The sequence below is a fragment of the Staurois parvus genome, unplaced genomic scaffold, assembly GCF_062004578.1.
Source record: "Staurois parvus isolate SC_StPar_1 unplaced genomic scaffold, SC_StPar_1.0 ptg000336l, whole genome shotgun sequence".
Lineage (NCBI taxonomy): Eukaryota > Metazoa > Chordata > Amphibia > Anura > Ranidae > Staurois > Staurois parvus.
In genome coordinates, this window is record NW_028318132.1 from 2,967,500 (window position 1) to 2,982,982 (window position 15,483).

At 43.2% G+C, this 15,483-nt stretch overlaps 1 protein-coding gene across 1 annotated transcript in view; it reads left to right on the forward strand.

The window, feature by feature from the left end:
• Positions 1 to 15,483, forward strand: part of CRYBB2 (crystallin beta B2) — a 60,374-nt gene that overhangs the window by 19,023 nt on the left and 25,868 nt on the right. The window contains exon 3 of the mRNA XM_089684116.1: positions 7,056 to 7,174. Within this exon, the coding sequence (XP_089540242.1) occupies positions 7,056 to 7,174 (119 nt within the window). The remainder of the gene's footprint in view (positions 1 to 7,055; positions 7,175 to 15,483) is intronic.

Sequence of the window (15,483 nt, forward strand, 5' to 3'; positions counted from 1 at the left end):
TAAATGTGATCAGGTGAACAGTCTATTGTCAAAAAAAGTGTTCATAGATTAGTGCAGGCTTGACGCGATTAGGTCAGCATATTAGTGCTCCATATGGTTATATTGCTCTAGTGACATCCAATAAATCCATGTGACTTAATCCGTGCGAAAGACTGTATGAAATGCGCACTCACCAGATGCGCATAATATATGCGTAATAAGCTGAATATGAATCTGTAGGGAACCCCTTTAAATGGATCTGCCAGACAGCATGGAACCAGGATCCCTCCTCTTGACACAAGCCTCCTCTGCAGCCACGACAGAAATGCCTCATAGTGTAGTAATTAAGGTTGATTTATTGTTTAAAATAAGAATCTAGATGATCATCTGGGAAAATCCACAGGTTTTCGCTTCTAAAAAACAATGTGGCTGACCAGCCACTCACTAAGATGGCCGCCAGACCTTTGTGTGGCTCCGGCGGCGTGACGTCATGGCGTACGGCTCCTCCTTGACATGTTTCGTGCTCACGCACGTTTTCAAAAGGGGGTACACATCCAGTTGGTCTAGGCCTAGCATAGTCACAATGAACACACTTTGTCAGCATAGTCTCCTGTATTCAGTAAATAAAGCCCACTGCTGCACTTTAGGTTACCTTGCTACTGTTTATGCTGATCTGGACACCAGCAGCCCCTCCAGCAAAACCATCCCACAAGTCCCTTTTGATCCATTCTCTCTTCCTCTCTCTCTCTATTTCATTTTTATGGACAGTACACATCCAGTTAGTCTAGGCCTAGCAAAGTCACAACAGTTACTGTTTATGCTGATATCGACACCAACAGAGTTTATTTACTAAAGCTGGAGAGTGCAAAATCAGGCTCACTTCTGCATAGAGACCAATCAACTTCTAACCTCAGCTTGGTTGATTAAGCTTTGGCAATAAAACCTGGAAGTTGATTGGTTTGCAGAAGTGAGCCTGATTTTGCACTCTCCAGTAAATAAACCCCCAAGTGTCATCTTATGCCTAATTCTTATTATTAATCACTCTGTATGCTACATTGTGTTATTACCTTTGTTAATCCATTTTCTTGCTTGCCTCGTTACCTACCAGACTGATAATATATTAAGTTTACTTTAACTAACTAGTTCAGTGCCTGTTTTCTTGGACATGGTATCATTACTGGTTACTATGTATCAGGGGTGGACTGACAACTCATGGGGCCCCTGGGCAATAGGGGATCATGGGGCCCCTGTGTCCTTGCCCACACTCAAAAAAGCCCATGAAAAAGGTACCAGGGACATCTCATGGGGCCCTCTACTGACCCCGGGCCCTTGGGCAGGGCCCGAGTTTCCAAATGGTCAGTCCGCCCCTGCTATGTATTACTTTCAGTGATTTTCTGTGATATTGCATGCTTTGTATACTCAACCTCAGTGGCGGACTGACCATTTGGAAACTCAGGCACTGCCCGAGGGCCCGGGGTCAGTAGGGGGCCCCATGAGATGCCCTTGGTACCTTTTCCATAGGCTTTTTTGAGTTTGGGCAAGGACACAGGGGCCCCATGATCCCCTATTGCCCGGGGGCCCCATGAGTTGTCAGTCTGCCCCTGCTCAACCTAGTGTGTCAGAGGGGCTGAAGTTCTTATGGAGGTCGAGGCAAAGAACAGAGGGCCCACCTTAACCAGTGGCTCCTACGAGGGGTAGCACTACACATATATATGTACATTATATATCCCCAAAACACAGTAACACAGATACACCAGAAAGTGACATTAAACAGTTAGTGGCAACTTATATTGCAATCTGATGGAGGTAAGAAAAGACTGTACAGTGATGAATCAGCAAAAAAAGATACTTTACTAGTTCACAGTTAAAAGATATACCACAATAGTAAACAATCAACAGGAAATAATAATACTGTAATATTTACCTGATATAATTAATAGGCTGCAAGCAGTGCATGTTTAATAGTTCCCCTTGTTCTTGAACTTGCACAGGGTAGGCCTAATTAAGGGAGGAACTATAAGTGTTCATTGAAGTAACAGTCAGCAATAAGTAGTACACATGCTTTAAACCTTCTGCTGGCCAGCTCTTTGGGACCCAAACCCTTGTGCTGGAGCACTCGTGGTAGTGTTCCTTTAAAAGTTCATGCATGCAGTGATAAAGTGACTAATCTGAGAAATCTGTCCCTCTACTTGTAAAGTGTAGAATGGGTGGCCAGCAGCTGATCACTGATCCTTTGAAAGCAGTGGCTTTCCATCCAAACACAAGGCAAAAGGATTTCTCTGTTTGATAGTGTTCTCCGCGTCTGTTTCTTTAACTGCACAGCAGGTTCCCCCAATCCAGGTGGCACTCCAAGGCTTCAGAATAGCGTCCGCTCTGCGTCCAAGTAGAAATTGTTTGCTGACCGCCCTCACTGCATTGAGGTGGGTTACAGTCTGTCTTAATCCTGGTCTTCCTGCAGAAACACTGAGCATTATTCCTCTCTCAGCCTGGGAAAACTACTCCAGCTCCTTCACTTTAATATCCCTGTCATGGGAATTGTTGTTTCCAGCAAACCTGTGGTGATAGCTCTTCAACAAACTACACTCTCCACAATCCTCTATGTTTTTTCCTCAGAGTCTCTTGTAGTCCATGTCCCCAGAGCATCCTCTAGTGGACAAAGGGCAGAATTAGCACCGGTTGTAACGGTTCCACAGTAAGAGTCTCTGTTATGACTGTGTAGAAATCCTTTATGGGCACACACACACAGAAGCAGCAGCAGAGAGTGAGAGACTGTAGTTGCTCCTCCTGCCAGCTAAGTACCGGGTTACATACGAACAATCTATGCTGTCCTACTAATGGTTAGCCTACTACAGCTAGGTAACAGAACTGACAGAAGCAGAGCTGCATTTCATTCCAAAACTGAATTTACTTCTGTGATTAGATCTGTAAAACTGCAGTACAATCACATAAACTGAAGTTATAATATGCTTGTATATAAGTCTCTCACAAATGTTTACAATGAACACATTTCTTACAAACAACTACCTACAAATCCCATCAAATATATTGAAAAGTGATCTAGACATATATATATATATATATGACTTTGACAAACACAATGAAAGAACTTACAGGCATATGTTTATCAAAGGGAGAAGGGAAGCCTTCACTGGTGTGTTCTTCTGGAAGTTAAACTGGAACTGGACTGATGTGTGAGTGAACCTTCCTGTTTCAGAATAGAATAGACTGCAATTACAGTGAATGTCTAATAGATGATTTCCTACTCAACAATGATGTAAATACAGAACAAAACCCAAACTCCTTTCTACCAAGATCACCTCTTTTACGTAGGCCATTTTCTTGTTTACTGGTTCTTATCCAGTTTTAAATTTTATGACTATATACTTTTGTAGCCAGATGCCCACTGGCTCTGTGTTTGCGATCCTCAGCCAGCTCTCCCCTCCTCCTGCTGTTGTTTGTTAGCAGCGCAGCGGCAGGATTTATCTGGCTGCTGTGCTACAGAGCAGGCTGTGAAAGATCCTCCTATTTTCCTATTCCCCTGCTCCCCCTGCTCTTCCCGGCAGCAGTGGAGGTTCACCAATTAGCAGCAAGGAACTTATGATGCAACCACTTATCTCCCCCTCCCATCGGGGTGATGCAAGCATGCTGGAGGTCCCTGCAGGCAGAGGAGGAGAGGACAGAGTCTTTCCTGGGCAATTCTGCAGAGATCTGGGAAACAGTGTGGGGAACCCGGAGTGTGCAGACTTGCTGTTGTGTGTGCCTTCACCGAGAGCGAACATGATGGAAGCCAGAGCTTTTAGCTGCATCAATAGAGACTGAGGAATGAGCCACTGAGATCCTCTGGTGATGTGAACTATGGGTCACACACCTGATGCTTCTACCTTTCTGTGCACACCTTCAGGGAGACTGATCTTGAAAGAGAGGGCGAGAGTCTGAATGCTGGGACAAAGCTTTGTGGGAGACCTGATCATGAGGAATGAGCTTTCTGGGACACAAGGCCACCATGTGCACTAGATCAGAGCTCTTGCATACCAGGAGGGGTGGGCAGAACAACTGACCTTAAATTGGAGATCCACCCAAAAGGGGAAGTTCCACTTTAAGGCTTCATCCCCCGCTCCCCTTTTAAGGATTGGCACCTTTGGGGAGCGGGGAGGGGGTACCCGGATTTGACAGGTATCCGCTCCCACTTCCCCTGAGATTGCCTAGGTGATCGGAAGTTGTCCTCCCTCCATTCACAAAGTGCAGCTCTACTCGAACATGCGCAGCGGACACGCGGCTGTGAAGCCACAAGCTATCATAGCCGGGTGCCCACACTGAAGATGATAGCGCTGGGGAGTGAGGAAGGCCAGTGAAGCTGGCTGTGGTGAGGACACTGCTGGATTGAGGGACAGGTGGAAGAGAGAAGGGACGGAGCAGGAGAGTACATCGCTGGACCCTGGAACAGGTAAGTGTGTGTTTTTTAAAAGTCAGCAGCTACTGTCTATGTAGCTGCTGACTTTTATAAATTCGACTGTAGCTCCATTTTAACCCCTTACTGCCCACAATTAATAGTGACTGATCTTTACCTAACAGCCCATCAGCCTTCTATTGAGGACAACCTTAAAGTCAGCTTCATGTGCACCATCTTACAGATGGGCCCCAATGATAGCTAATACTGATAATTAGGTGCCAAGTACTTTGTAGCGACCTCCAGGAGTACTCCTTGTCAGGAACATGTACACCCACCCACTAAAGGGCTGTATGCTCACAGTGCACACAAGGCCATTCATTTTTTGGGTTAGCTAATGCTGATACTTTTATCCCTGTTTGCATTGGTTAAAGTTTAGTTTAGCATTGCTGCAGTATAGTTGCGTGCCATAATATAAGCCAGTGTTCACCCTATTTAGTTCAGTATCTTTAAATGTGTTCAGTTGCTTGCCTACTGGTTTAAGCCTTGTGTTTGACTTTCCTTATTAAAATATACTCACTTTATCTAACACCCAGCAGTCTGTGGCCTATTTCCTGAATAATATGGTGGGGTAATATACCAATGCAGATGTGAGTGGCATTCAATTTACAACCAGGTGTGTCAGTGGGGGCCGAACAGTCTTAGAAGTTGTGACAGAACAGAGGAGCAATCAAATCAAGCAGCTCCTCCGGGGTAGAGCTACACTTTTTGTTCAGTTAAGTTTTTTTCTTTTGATGATGGCATAGAAAAATGCATGGTTAAAGACTATACAGGAAGGTTGCCACCCAACCTTTTTTTTAGCTTGTGGTACCTAATGGTAGGCATCCTGTCCTACCTCCAGTTTAGCCCATGTAACTAGGTTAACCCATGCCTGCTTTGCTTGTAATCATTTTGTAATCAGTATTATCTAAATATAGACAATTCTCAGCTTTCTCTCATCATTGTCTGCTGTCTGCACTTGTGTTCAGCACAGCATTCCAATATGATGGTTGCAGCCATTCATTTCTATGAAAGAAATCAACACATCTATAACATTAGGCATATGGACACCAGGATACACACTGAAGAGTAACCTTGACCCATCAGCAGCCATCAGGCATTTTGGGGTCCCAAAGCTTTAGGCCTAGGCCTGCTGTGGCCGTCCCACCGAATCCTCCCACTGGCCATCTCACTGAGTCTTTCAGTGCATCCACTTTTATTTTAACACGCTTACATCTTAATATATCTTTCATCATATGTCCTCCTTCTCCTCCTCTAGTCTTATCTCCTCCTCCAGTCCCATCTAGTCCTCCTCCAATCTCATCTCCTCCATCCCATGTCCTCATCCTTCTCCAGTCCCATCTCCTCCATACATCTCCTCCTCCATCCAATGTCCTTCATACCATGCCATCCTCCTCCTCCTCCAGTTCCATCCTCCCCATCCCATGTCCTCCTCCTCCAGTCCCATCTCTTCCATCCCATGTCCTTCTTCTCCTTCACTCCCATCTCCTCCATCCCATGTCCTCTTCCTCCTCCATCCTATGTTCTCTATACCATGCCCCCCTCCTCCTTCATCCCATGTCCTTCTCCTCCTCCAGTTCCATCCTCCCCATCCCATGTCTTCCTTCCTCCTCCTCCAGTCCCATCTCCTCCATCCCATGTCTTCCTCCTCCTCAAGTACCATCTCCTCCATCCCATGTCCTCCTCCAGTCCCATCTTCTCCATCCCATGTCCTCCTCCATCCCTTGTTCTCCATACCATGCCCCCCTACTCCATCCCATAGCCTCCTCCTCCTCAGTCCCATCCTGCCCAACCCATGTCCTCCTCTTCCAGTTTCATCTCCCCATCCCATGTCCTCCTATCCCAGTCTCATTTTCCCCATCACATGTCCTCCTCCATTCCATGTCCTTCTCCTCCTCCATCCATGTCATCCTCCTCCAGTCTCATTTCCCTGCTATGTCGGTCCTCTCTCTCAGTGTCCTACCTCTGTAGTCCTTCTATCCCTTCTGGGCTCTCAGTACAGCCCTCATTCTGGTGATATACCTCAACGGACAGTTCCAGGGCTCAACTCACTCTCTCCGGACACACAGCTCCGATTGATGACACTTTCATAGGCCGAAGCCTACAGGCCTTACTCATCAAAGGAAGCGGGTCTGGATGGCACACTACACACCCGCTATTGGACAGACTGCTTCTGGGGCAGAGAATTGTGGTTGAGGGAGATGTTGGAGAAGGCCAGGTGAGAGGCGGTGGGGAAAGGTGCAGCTGCACCTGCAGCTCTTATTTTCTTGACTCAGCGTGGGACACAGCCATTTCAGGACAGCCTAATGAAAATCGTGGCAACTATGCAGCCAGTATGGGCTCAAAGGGCAGCTGCTTTGGGCCCCACATTAAACATGGCCCTGGTTGGGGCATGGGCTCCTCGGGATGCCTGCGCTCCCTTCATGTATATGGGCTGTCCCCCCCTGATGGATGCCCTGCCTGCATCTAGCTTATTGAAACTGATCAGTTCTAACCTGATGAGGTAGTGTATTTACCTGGGATTTAGGAATTTTAGTGCAAGAACTGATGAGGGGGGTGTATTGTATAACTAAGTTTACACTTTAAATATGAACACAGTGTTAACAACTGAAAATCTTTTGCCTTTCAGATTGTCCTTTTTGAGCAAGAAAACTTCCAAGGCCGCTGCCATGAACTCAGTGGACCCTGTACCAGCCTAAAAGAGGCCGGTATGGAGAGAGTTGGCTCTATCCTCGTACACTCCGGACCGTATGTATCAATACATTTTACTGCAGGTTATACAATCTTTTTATACTAATATAAGATTGCAGATTGCATTAATAAAAACTGTATTTACCTTTGAGGTTTATGGAAAACTACGATCTAAGATGATGCTGTACAGGAAATATAATGTGACTAGCATCTATTTTTACTAATGAATGTAGAAATTTGATTTGACATTATCAATGCATCAATGATAAAATGTTTTGAAAGGGGACTCTTGTAATAAGATAAGAGAAACATGAATAGTTAAGTAAACTCACAGTAAGAAATCAGTTGTTTGTCATTGTTCTAACTGCTTTAAGTGGCTCAAAGAACCATCAAGTTGAAAAAAAAAAGGATTCAGTTCCCCCATTCACACATTTGATGTGGATGGGGGAATCCTCATGTCGGCGCTGACCAAGTGGGGATCATCCAGCAGGCTGGTTGTACAGAAATCGATCGGCAGAGCCCCAAGCCCTTCAACAGCCTTAGGCCTCATGCACACTGAACGTTTTTACAGCTGCTCCTAGGGTGTCTGGCTTGATGCATGTAAATGCATCTAAATGTGCATTAACGCTAGGAGCATTTAGTGCTTTAGCCTTAATTCATTCCAATGGCCAGAATAAAATATTTATTCTGGCCAATTAATTGAATTAACTCCCAAACACTTGACAAGGGTAGACGCGGCTAAATGTGTTACACATTTTTATAAGCATCAGGCATTTTTTTGGTCAAAATGCTGCTGCCAAGAGAAAAGGCTTCTAGGAGACTTAAAATAAAATGTCCAGTGTGCACAAGGCCTTATAGTGATGAGAGGTAAAAATCTAATATCTTGCTGTAGTGTATTGGTTACTGCGCTGTGCATAGTCACTGCACTACTCTGTCATAGTAGAACTTATGTTATGTCCTATTTTAAGTTGGTAGTACACCACTAAAAACTGTATATACAAATGATAAGGATATCACAGTGTTTATATTGGCCACATTTAAAGTGTTACTAAACCTGTAACAGTCAAATACTCCTAGAGTAACTGCCTGTCTCCTGGAATCTCCTCCATGCTCTTGAGACTGTGCTGGGAGACACAGCAAACCTTCTTCAGTTGGACTTCCTGTGCAACCTCTGTAGGGTCCAGGTGTCACCACATGCTACCAGTAGTGACACTGACCCTGGCCAAATGCAAAACTAGTGAACACCTGTAAAACCATTCCTGTTTTGGGGGTCATCTCATTGTTGCCTATCTAGTGCACCTGTTGTTAATTTCATTAACACCAAAGCAGCTGAAACTGATTAACAACCTCCTCTGCTACTTAACTAACCAGATCAATATCCCAGGAGTTTAATTGGCTTGATGCTATACTCTGATTAATAAGTGTTCCTTATTTTTTTGAGCAGTGCATAAGCATGTTATACTCATTGTGGAACCTAGGGGGCTAATCCTCCGCATTGTGTAAAAAGGCTGTTTGATCCTGTCTTCTTTGATCTTCCCCTTCTTTAACTGTTGCCAATCCATCGGCTGATAGTACAGAACTCTAGGCGTTACGCTGCGCATACTCAGTTTAGTGTATATTAATCAGCACTGTTCAGACAGAAGGTCAGGGGTCATAGGACAGTCAGAGCACAATGAAAACTTCTCCTAAAAGCTTTAACCAGTGCTCAGCTGGATACTGATAGGGGTCACAAGACTGCTATATACTGCTGATGAGAAAAGGTATTTAGCAGTTTATATTTACTAAAATAATTGCATTTCCATGTAGCGTGTACTGTGGGAGACCAGATATAGTGAATGCAGGGTCCTGGCTTTAGTAACACTTTAGGTGGCTCTTTCCTGCTACAAATAAATTTGTAAATGTAAAAATAATTAACATGATATTAACCACTTGCCGTCCGCCTGCTGTTTTTAAACAGCAGGACGGTGGCACTCCAGGGGCGGGTTGTCGTTCATAAACGGCACCCGCCATTTCTAGCAGTGTGCGCTCCCTGGGAGCGCGCAGCACCGCGATCCAGTGACCGCTGTGTCCTCCGGACACAGTGAAACACTGATCGTCGGACGGGACCTCTGTATGAGGTCCCGGTCATGTGATCACTGATTGGCCAATCAGTGATCACATGCAAAGTAGTAAGCAAGATGTCCCTTGTGACATCATTGCTTACTACGTGTGAAATCTGTGAATGATCACAGAGGTCACATGGTACAAGGCTATTCATAACAGCCTTGTACCATGTGAAAAGCAGCGACCAATCACAGCTAACTCAGTAGTTCTCAATGGCTGCAAGAATGCAGACAGAGAGAAAGAGAAATTATTGCTTTTACATCCTATATGGGTGTAAAAGCAATCACTGTAAAAAAAAAAAAAAATCTTCATCACCCCCCACAAGTAGTACAGTGTCACCATGGTGACACTGTACTGCTAGGGTGACAGTATGTAAAAAAAAAAAAAAAAACAATAAAAAAATTAAAAATGTAAAAAATTTTTTTTTTAAATTATAATTTTTCGTTATAAACTAATTTGGCTTTTTTTTTTTTTTTACTAAAAAGATAACGGAATACATTTTGGCCAAAATTTATGACGAAAGATTATTTATTTGCAAAATTTTATAAGAAAAACACTTTTTTTCAAAATTTTTGGACTTTTTCATTTACATAGCAAAAAAAAAAAAAAATCCCAGTGGTGAATAAATACCACCAAAATAAAGCTTTATCTGTCTCAAAAAAATGGTAAAAAATTCATATGGGTACAGTGTTGCATGACCGCGCAATTGTCATTCAAAGTGTGATAGCGCCGAAAGCTGAAAATTGCCCTGGACAGGAAGGGGGTAAAAGTGTCTGGACAGGAAGTGGTTAAACCCTGAACTCTTTTATACACTTTCATCAGCTGATTTAATGGATAAGTTCACCTTTTGGAACATGTTACATGTTCCATACATTTTTTGGGTGGAACGTGTCACAGGTTCCAGCATCTGCATCCTCTCTCCCTCTCCCCCCTCCCTGTGACAGCGAGTGGGGTGCGATTTTCTCCCTGCACCTGCTGTCACAATTTGAAAATAACGTGGCCATGCTGGGCTCTGCTCACATGGTGTTGTCATTCATTCACAGCTTCCTGTGAATACATACAGTTCAACTACCAGCCATTACAGCTGACGACTTGTAGTACTGAATGAACTGCAAGGATGCTGATGAACGGTCTCATAGTTCATTCACAAGCTCTGCAGCTTGTAAACAGTCAGACTGTATGAAGGTATGGACTGAAAGCTGCAGGGCTGCAGGAGTCTGACATTGCACCTCTGATCCACTGTTAAGGGGCGCTATGGTATGCAGGCTCCTTAGGAAAAAATAATAAATGCATTTTTTTACCTGCAAAAATATGTGCATTTATTATTATTTCCAAAAAGGTGAACGTATCCTGTAATCACAGAGTGTACAGTTTTATTTTACCTTTTAATCCTTGGCTATGTTCCAGTTTAATGTTATGCAAAGATCCCTGCCCCAAGGTTCCTGTTTCAGGGTAGCTCCTTTCTCTTGCAGCATCCTAAGGAGCTACCCTTGCATTTAGGGAGTAGAGTTGTGTCTTTCTACATTGTGTGCATCAATAGAAACACACAGACCCATTGCCTAGAATGAGTCTCCCCGCTCCTCCCACCTCTCTTTTCCAAGCTGACTGACTGGAGACTGTGCTGTCAACTGTTAACTCTTTCCTATGAAAACCAGAAGTTCAAGGAAGCATCACTGAAAGAGCAGGAATAAGTAGAGTTGAAAGTTGTAAACTACAAGTGCTGGGGTAAGAATCTTAAAAATAGGTTACTGAGGAATGTTTATTTTATTGTGATAAATATGTTAAGAGAAAAAAACGCTGAGGGTTTAATGCTACTGGAAGTCTGTGAATGTTTTTATTTATCCAAGTCATGGTGAAGCCAGTAGTAGTTAGTCCAATTCAGCAGGATTTGTTCTGCAATGTTAAAGACATTTCACAGCCTATCTGAGCCACTTCCTCAGCTCTAATGGGTGTGAGGAACATACTGCAGAATTTAAAGCCAAAAGTCACAATAATCCATATACCAATAATCCATATACCGTGGACTATGTCAAGGCAGATCTAGATTGTCTGGAAACAGATTGGGTGGTGTGAAAGTATGTGGAAACACCCTGTTCTAAATACATAATCCAATCCCTTGGTGCCAGGATTTTTGCAACAGGTGTTAATCCTTCAATTTTCATGGTGGAAGGTGTAAATTGTTTTTAAATTGCTGGGGTAGAGATGTTAAAAACGTCTTCTAAGACCAATTCTTAGCATCAACTCTTTCACATATAACATCGCTAAGTATCTGGCTACTATTCTATCACCCTTAGTTGGCAACACAATACACAATATTCAGAACTCTAAAACTTTTTTCAACAAGGTTATTGTTAGAAGCAGAATATACAATGGCGTCCTATGATGTCACATCTCTTTTCACTTATGTGCCAACTACAGAGGTTATTGAGATTGTAAGGAAACATCTGAAATGAGTACAAAATCTTGACACCCAATCAAAACTCAGCAAGATGAAGTATGTGCCTTGCTGTGAAGTATGTGCCTTGTGAGTTGCTGTAAACTCTGAAATGAGTAAAAAATTGAAGTATGTGCCATGCTGGACCTTTGCCTTAACACAACCTATTTTAAGTACAAGGATAAGTTCTTTTGATAGAAACTTGGATGTGCAAAGTGACCACCAATATCTTCCATTGTAGCTAACCATTGCTTTTAACTTGCAAATCAAGGAGGTGGAGAGGAGAGCCTTAAGCTCATTCAGTGGATGTGGATGATACTCAAGTCAAGATGAGAACATCAGAAGTAAATGCTGTTAGTGAACACATAAACTCAATGGATAAAAACATCAAGTTTACACAGAAAGATGCAAAGAATAGTCTTTTTGGACTGCATGTATCAAGAATGGAAGCGACATACACATTAAAGTTTAAGGAAACCTTCATACACAGATTATTATCTGCTTTTTGAAATCCACCACCAACTGGTACACTCTGCAAACTCGGGGATATTTTTTTTTATCCAAAAAGATTTTATTTGAAAAGAAGCAGCAAATACAGATATCGTGTTACAACTTTCAAGTATGATAATAACAAAAGGGAAAAGTAAAATTACAAAGAAGGAAGGGGCAAAGGTCATTTAACATACAGCCATTGCTAGGGTAGTATGATCATGTATTGGGAGGTTCAGCAGTAGCATATCATAGGTTAGAGCATTTTATACACATACATTTAGAAGAGCCTAGAAGCGCTGGCAGCTGCTCGATCCCGGAGTAAGAGAAGACTAAAGTTTGTTGGGACAGGAGGGATCTACTGCGGCATTAAAGATACTAACTGCACTTTGGCCAATGTCATCCTCCTATAGATGTGCTTGTCCAGTAGTTGAGAAGCTCACTGTGGGGGGTGGAGAACAAAGGGAGAAAACAAAACCTCTGGGATATTAGAACTTTGCAACACCCTGATAATTTGGTAACAAGACTTTTCAGAAGTGTTTTGAAGCTTTATGGCTACCCGGCTAAGCTTTCATTAACCACTTGCCCTCCTGAGGATTTACCCCCTTCCTGACTAGGCCATTTTTTGCTTTACGGTGCTGCATTACTTTAAAAATTACACCGTCATGCAACGCTGCACCCAAATGAAGATTACATCCTTTTTTCCCACAAATTGAGCTTTCTTTCAATGGTATTTGATCGCCTGTGCGTTTTTATTTTTTGCGCTATAAAAAGAAAGCCTGACAATTTTGAGAAAAAAACTATATTTTTGATCCATGTCCAGTAAAAAAATACACATGTAGTAATATACAGTAGTCATCTTGTATGTACCAGGAGGGTCAGAAAATCTCATTTTTACCAAACATTGCATCTCTGAGAATTTCTAGCCCAGCAATACTCTAATATAATAAGTTGTACATTCAAAAGACAAAACACCTAAACACAAAAGAAAGAAGCAGTGTTTTGGGGACAGTGAGGTGCACATTTTGGACAACTGGTTCACAAGAGGCATGAAAGAGGCCATCTGTATCAGAATGGAAAAAACATTCCAAAGCAGGTGTTGAAGCCTATGAAGTCATCTGTCACCTACTGTACATATGATGACATTTTACCATCTCTACTCCACCAATTTGACAGTGAAGCACACTTTTAGCCATGTGAATCAAATGATTAAAGTGTTTGTTACCCCATTTCATTTTCCTGATATGTGTCTGTTGCACTCTGTACTTGTATGAAAAAGTATCCCCTCTGCATTGATTCCTTTGTGTAAAATACCTGGTGATCCTGCCAGTCCCCCTACTTTTCAATTTCAAACTGACCACACTAGGCACATGAGCATGCAGGCAGGAGTAGTCTACATTCTCCACTGAAGGTGGTGCTTTTCCAGAATGGCAATGCAGCAGGAGGAGAAATTCAGGAGAAACTGGGATTCTCTGTGATTCCCTCTGTCTCCTAGGGCAACGTTCCGAATGGCTACACTGCATTCAGGTGACCCTGGTAGCCACCTTGTGTTACTCAGAGTCTTTTTAAGTCCCTGCCCTGCACATTTGTTCCAAGTTGGCTAGTGTAGAGACAGCATCCCCGTTTGTCAGGGACAGCACTAGTAGCAGGGAGAGGTTCCAGAGGGGGAGGGAAAGCTTAGGGCTTACGTCATCATTTGAGAGAGCTCCCTTTTGGGTTGGGCTGACCAGGTCACACTCTGCTCCCCTTGACAGGCTCTGTCTTCAGCTCAGGCCTATTCACTGCTGACTATCCTATATCTGAATGTTGTGAGTTCTCTGGTTGGCTTTGTTCCCCCCTGGGATGCAAGTTCTACAATACTGTATTGCAAGATGCTACCATCCAGTACTCTGTGTTCTCTGCTGCTGCACAACACACCACCCACCTAACAAGCACATCAATTCCCATGTGGGCAGTTCTCTGGCTGTGCTGGGAGCACAGCCTGTCTGTCCTTCAAAGGCCAAGCCTTATGTGGCTAAGAACAGAGATTATTTAATCACAAAAGAAAAACACACACAAATGTTTTGCCTTGTATTTCTATTTTAAACTGAATGGGTTGTTTTAACAGGTAAAAGTTCAGACATATTGTACTTTAACGCCTTTTTGGCACCACATGATTGATTATGTAATCAGAACAGGGTGTTTCCATTACCTTTCACACCTCCCATCATGTTCTTGGTCAACTAACATCTGCCTTGACACATTCCCTGGTGATCGAATTAATGTGACTGGGCTACCTGTGTAGCTATAAATGCTCCAGTATCTTCCTGAACTACAACTGAAGATGTGGCTTAGATAAGCTGCAAACTGTCTTCAGTATTACAGAACAAATCCAGTTAAGTGTGACTAACTACTACCTACAAAAAATGATGATAAATTGTTGACCTAAAAATAAAGGAAATGTGATCACAACCCCTCATCTCATCTTGTAAAGCTTACATATGTTACTGTTCTAATTTGAAGTGTGCCTTTTGATAAAGCTGTTTTTCAGCATTATGCATTCATGCTGCATGAAAGTTGTGTTACACCCTGAGCATTTTTTAGGTTAATACACTGAGCACAATTAAATAAACATTCCCCAGTAAACTGTTTGTTAAATGTCTTACTCCAGGACTTGCAGTTTACCACTTTCAATGCTGCAGGCCCCTGCTCTCTATGTGCTGCTTCCCTGGACTTCTGGTTTTCACAGGAAATAGTTAACAGTGGATAATGCAGTGCCCTGACAGTCTGTTATCTTGGAGATGGGAAGAACAGTGGAGAGCCTAGCCATCCAAGGCTACTGGGCTGTGTGCTTCTTTGATGCACACACTGTAGAGAAATACAACTTACGCAAGGGCTGCTCCACAATTGCATACAAGTGCATGCAAGATAACTTCATAGGATGCTACAAAAGAAAGAAGAAATCCTGAAACAGAAACCCTGGGTCAGTGGTAATGGCACCAGCATACACTGGATTAAATGAGAAAAAGTCAGCTGCTGAAAGTGCTTAAAGTGGTTCTAAAGGCAGAACTTTTCTTTTACCTTAATGCATGCTATGCATTAAGGTAAAAAAAAACTTCTGCATGCAGCTCCCCCTTTATACTTGCCTTACTTAGTCTAGATCCAACAATTTGCATGAGAACAGAGGCTCTCTGCTCTCTCCCTCCTCATTTGCTCAATCACAGTCAGTGCCAATGAGCGGGGATTGGGGGCAGGGTCGAGCTGCACTCTGTGCATCAATGGACACACAGAGCAGGGCTTGGGAGCAAACCCACATGAGCGCCCCCAGAGCAAACATCCTGCTATGGGGGCACTCAGGGGG